The 5,065-nt window shown below is 38.3% G+C and overlaps 1 protein-coding gene across 1 annotated transcript in view; it reads right to left on the bottom strand.

The window, feature by feature from the left end:
- The window catches only part of LOC101310284 (molybdopterin biosynthesis protein CNX1-like), a 7,963-nt gene extending 3,826 nt beyond the window's left edge, over nucleotides 1–4,137 (bottom strand). The window contains exons 1-7 of the mRNA XM_004291486.1: nucleotides 3,948–4,137; nucleotides 3,750–3,876; nucleotides 3,216–3,346; nucleotides 1,743–1,844; nucleotides 1,591–1,674; nucleotides 408–635; nucleotides 38–228 (exon numbers count right to left, since the gene is read on the bottom strand). Of these exons, the coding sequence (XP_004291534.1) occupies nucleotides 38–228; nucleotides 408–635; nucleotides 1,591–1,674; nucleotides 1,743–1,844; nucleotides 3,216–3,346; nucleotides 3,750–3,876; nucleotides 3,948–4,127 (1,043 nt within the window). The 5' untranslated portion in view covers nucleotides 4,128–4,137. The remainder of the gene's footprint in view (nucleotides 1–37; nucleotides 229–407; nucleotides 636–1,590; nucleotides 1,675–1,742; nucleotides 1,845–3,215; nucleotides 3,347–3,749; nucleotides 3,877–3,947) is intronic.
- Between the last annotated feature and the right edge of the window lie 928 nt (nucleotides 4,138–5,065).

The following is a 5,065-nucleotide window of genomic DNA, read 5'->3' on the forward strand; positions in this document are numbered from 1 at the left end:
GAGAGAGAGAGAACAAAGTAGTAGCAAGTGGAGCAACCTGAAAGGATAAGGGTCTGCCCATCCAGAAAGAAAGCGGATGGTTGGTACCACAAATAAATGGAAGCAGACAAGGCAGCTAACTGGATTTCCAGGCAGCCCAAAGGCAAAAAGCTTTCTCTTTCTCAATTTATCTGCTGGTTCAGAATTGATCTCCGCGAAAGTCAAAGGTTTCCCTGGTTTCATGCAAACCTGAAGATCCAGATAGATATTCAAGCAATATGACATACTATGAGTAATATCAAACCAGTCTCCAGTTCAGTACATCACAATCAACATAGTTCCAAAAACAACCATACAAGGATTAAGTGTAAAGAATAAAGAAAAAAAAAAATTATGAAACCAATGCAAAATGACGACAGTCTGTGTACCTTACTGAAATGCACTGTCCCTCTCTTTCGTAACAGTGGTTTGACAAAGTCCTTATCTCCCATAGAAACACCACCAGAGGTAAGAAGAATATCAATTCCAGAAGAAATGACAGTATTCATGATCTTTTCGAGTTCTTCTTCATCATCTCTAGTTATGCCGAAATCACTAATTTCGCAATGATGCTGTAGTGAAGCTGCCATTATCATAGCACGGTTGGAGTCCCTAATCTGCACAAGACTGAATCAGTTGTGTTAAACAGTTTAATGATCAGATATTGGGTACCACCAATACTGAAATCCAATGTCTTGATATGTTTACATTTCTGAAATAATCAATACTCCATAATTTGACGCCAAATGCAAAACAGTTAAAACCTAGTACCTTGTTACTACCCTCACCGGGGTAGGTATTTTTTAATCACAAAATTAATCATATTTTTAATGTAACTAGGAAAGAACATAATAGTGATAAAGGGCAAGATATCAACTGAGAAGCGAAACTATAATCTAATAAATTACGAAGGACCTAAACAGAACCAAGTTGGTACCTAGAAAACAGATGCCCTAGTGTCAAAGATCCTATCAAAATTGACAAACGACTGCATAGATAACAGTGGTTCTTTGACAATCCTCTGAGACAATACTTTGACGATTTGCTCCCTTTCAACTGTTAGCTGCCCTATAGAGTCAAAGGTTCTATCAAAACTGACTCTAATTTCTGTAGTAGGATGTCAGAGACTTTACATGGGAGAGTGGAAATGATGCAGGAGCATATGAGGCAATATTTAATTATAGAATCGTAATCTTTGATATTTCATTATTGAGATAGTTTTAGGGAATTATTTTATAATTATTAGGATTTACATTTAATTAGCTTTTCTTTTTAGCTTCAGCCTACTTATTCTTCAAGTATTGTAAACCAAATAAATATGGGTATTGTAATACTTGTTAGGCAGCTTTGTTATTTTGAATAGAAAATATATAGAGTTTCTTTGGGATTTCAGCCCTAGAACTCAAAATATTGTTCCTACTTTAATCCTACAGCAAGTATTTCTCTGCTATTGCTTGTTTTCGTTGAGAACTTCCGCTTTCAAGTGTTTTTACCCTGATCTAGCCGCAAGACAGAAACTTTCAGTTTCTGCCCTGCATCATGAAAGAGAGAGACGAGAGGGGAAACCAATACCTGGCCGCGACTCAGACCACCTGTTGTTGGCTCTACAAGTTCATCTCCTGTGGAAAGCACACCGATTTTTGGAGTGGGATATACCTGTGCCAAATTAGTTCTCAGTCTCTATCTATCAAAGTATCAAGCCCTAAAGTAAATTGCTTTAATACCTTCACCATTGTCCTTCCAACAGTAGCGAGTAAACCAACTTCTGAAGCACCAATTCTTTGTCCAGATGTCAAAACTACATCATCTTTCTCAATATCACATCCCTGGAAGACAAATTTTTAACGGTGATTAAAAGTTCAGTACATCAAGCAAAGATGAACATAGTAAAACACCATATCTAATCACCGGAAAAAGAAAAAAATTGTTCATGCTTTTCACCATAGCAAAGCAACTGCTATATAAGTATGTAAATCAATAGAATAAGAAACTAATGCACAAAGATTAAGAAGAAACAAAACATGTGTGCTTTCATTAGAGGATTGGGTGTGTTGACCAGTTACAGTAGTTGGGTGACAGTAAGAGACTGCATGACATTATGTGTCCAACTTAAAACTGGCCTAACAACAAAATCCCAGGGTGGATCACATGGAACACAACTCAGTGTTGGTATTGTAAAGGTAAGAAAGGAAAGGAAAAAAAAAAGACCTGAAAGGATTTCTTCGAAATTTCCCATCTCAGACTAGGTCATGATGGTGCCAAATACATACATGAGGTAGGGCAAATCAAAATAAGCGTTTCCTCTTTGACCACATCAGGAAACCATAAGAAGCTACACTGACAATTTATCTCCAAATTTTTCCAGCTCATCAATTCTTCCTTGAGAAAAATTTGCTTTTTGAAACAATCCGTAGACCTGATTCCATGAAAAATTCAGCCTCAAACCCTAACATCAAAGCCTCTAAAGTCAGAAAAATAACCAAAATTAATTCTCAGTCAAAAATACCACAACAGCGATCCCGCAACTTATTGTAAATTTAAAGCATAAAACAGCTAAGATGCTCCAATTAAACTAAAGATTACTTTAAATCTTCCGTCTGTATCACTTAATCTTGAACATTACATTCTAAACACCACCACAGAGATTGTGCAACTTAAAATCTAAAGCATAAAACATCTAATAAACCCCAATCAGCTGCCATCATAACACCTTGAATCTTCCCACTGTATTATTTAATATTGAACATTACACCTTAAGAACCACCCACTAGCTCAGACGAATACATTAGGACCTCTCTCTGGTCATAAACATTTAATATTCAACAAAAAAGACCATTATATCTTCTGAAGTCATGCAACCAGGGAACAAGGTATGACATGCAAAACATCTGCTCCAAGTCTCCGACTCAACCAACATGTACATGTGAAACTATGTTCATAAAAGAAAAATCTATGTCAGTTATATACTTGTATGTCTTGAGAGTAAAAACATCTACTTTGATGCACTTCCTAGTTCTTAGTATTATAACTATCTATATGGGAAAATAGAACTGCATGTCCAGAAGGACAAGGAAAAACAATTGAGTGACGGTTGTGTATAGTATGGTAAAGACCTGAAGTAATGAGTAGTCCCTAAGTGTATATACTGCACTACAGAGATCGTATGTGATATGACTGAGCAAGGAATGAAATCATACCACTGGACGGATATCAACTCCTTTTCTCGTCTGTACCAGTACTCTCACTCGCTTTGATTCATGTGAATTCACATGCACCTGTTCAGTGTCCTCAACTTGTACAACCGCATCAGCACCATCAGGTATTGGTCCTAAAAGGAAGCACAACAGGTAACAAGTTAAAGGAGAAAAAAAGAAACAAGAAGTAAAGTGTGAAAGCACCTTCAAGAAGAAGAATAGTGATACCTAAGGTCAAATGACAACGTATGACAAGAAATGCACTTTATAGACAGTAGAGACTTCAATATCTTGATGCAAGGTCAGAAAAATAAATCTAGTTCCTAGGACACAAATATCAATCTAGTACAACTGGATCATCTAATAATTTTCCTTTCATGAACAGTTTCTATGAACCTTGGAAACACATATCAGACATTACTAGCTTAATTTTCTCTCCTCAGTATAACACAAAGCATAATCACCCCCAAATATACTTCAGGACCTTCGAAAATCTCCAATCCATACACAAAAATAACAAAATAAACAAACACTAACCTCCGGTGGTAACGTACGCCACAGTCCCAGGAGTGACAGCGACGCCGATTCCATCGCTGCCGGCTCTTGCTTCAGCAACTACAGGATACTCTCCAGGCCCATCTGAAGCCACCACCGCATATCCATCCTGAACATCATTATCGTCATCAGTTCAACCCATCAAACAATTAAGAGTAGAGGAATAGAGGAAACAATTACCTTGATTGAAGCAGGGAAAGCAGGGAAGGGTTCGCCGGCGCGAATGTCCTCGGCCAAGACCTTCCCGAGAGCATCGTGGAGGGGCACGGTGACATGTGGCAGCTTCTGGACTACTTTCAGGACTATTTGCAGAGCCTCCTCGGCGGAGAGCAGTATGGGTTTGGTGCTACCGTCAGTCATCTATTGCGACGAGTTCTCTCTATCTACTGTTGTCGCTCTTTACATGACTCAAATGTCAACTGTAAAGGCGCGGATCCTCTGCTTTCTCTATTGTCTGCTGCGGCTCTGGGTCAATCAATCTTAATCTTACAGCCACGTGGGATCGACACAAATTCAAGAGAATCTGACCATAAGATTATGGTTAGATGGTCCGGGTGGCTAGAACGACGTCATTGCTGCTATGTACTCTGGTCCTCTTCAGAAGCCTAGCTCTTATTTGTCCAAGGAGGATCTGAACGAAGTGATAACTAAAGTTTACTTCGATGTCGGTCTCTATGTTTGACCAAAAAAAAGAGATACGTGGGTCTCTATGGGATTTGGGACTGCTAGCTGTTCCTAAGGCACTTTTCTACTATACATATGTGTATAGCATATATCAAGCCATAAGTTGTCTGATCGTCTTAAATTTTGAATTGCTAAACGATCGGATGGCTCACGGTTTGATGTATGTCATATAAATGTGTATAGCAGCCAAACCCGTTCCTAAAATGACATAAAATACAGAGCTCTTTGCATAGAAGAGAGACATTTAGAAGAGCAGCAAACCTCTTCATTAAAAGGGTAGAAAATTTCACATAAGCTTCATGCTTCAGGGAGGTGATTTCACTCTCGGTGATACAAAGAGGTGGAGAATCAATTAGTTGGAAACACCTCCTCTTCGACTGATCTGATCCGATCAACTTAGAACTAAGCCTAAATTTCTTCTTCGACCTCGGTTTTTCACATTCTAAGCTGGAAACACTTAGGACTATCTTTTTAGGTTTCAATTTTGTTAACGGTATTAGAATATATGCAATTTTGGCCGGATCAAAAATATTGTATGTTAGTTGCTCGGTTCACTTGCACCTTGGAGCGTAGAAGAATTTTCATTGTTTTTGTTCCTCTTCTCTCTCTCTCTC

This window comes from Fragaria vesca, linkage group LG2, assembly GCF_000184155.1.
Source record: "Fragaria vesca subsp. vesca linkage group LG2, FraVesHawaii_1.0, whole genome shotgun sequence".
NCBI lineage: Eukaryota > Viridiplantae > Streptophyta > Magnoliopsida > Rosales > Rosaceae > Fragaria > Fragaria vesca.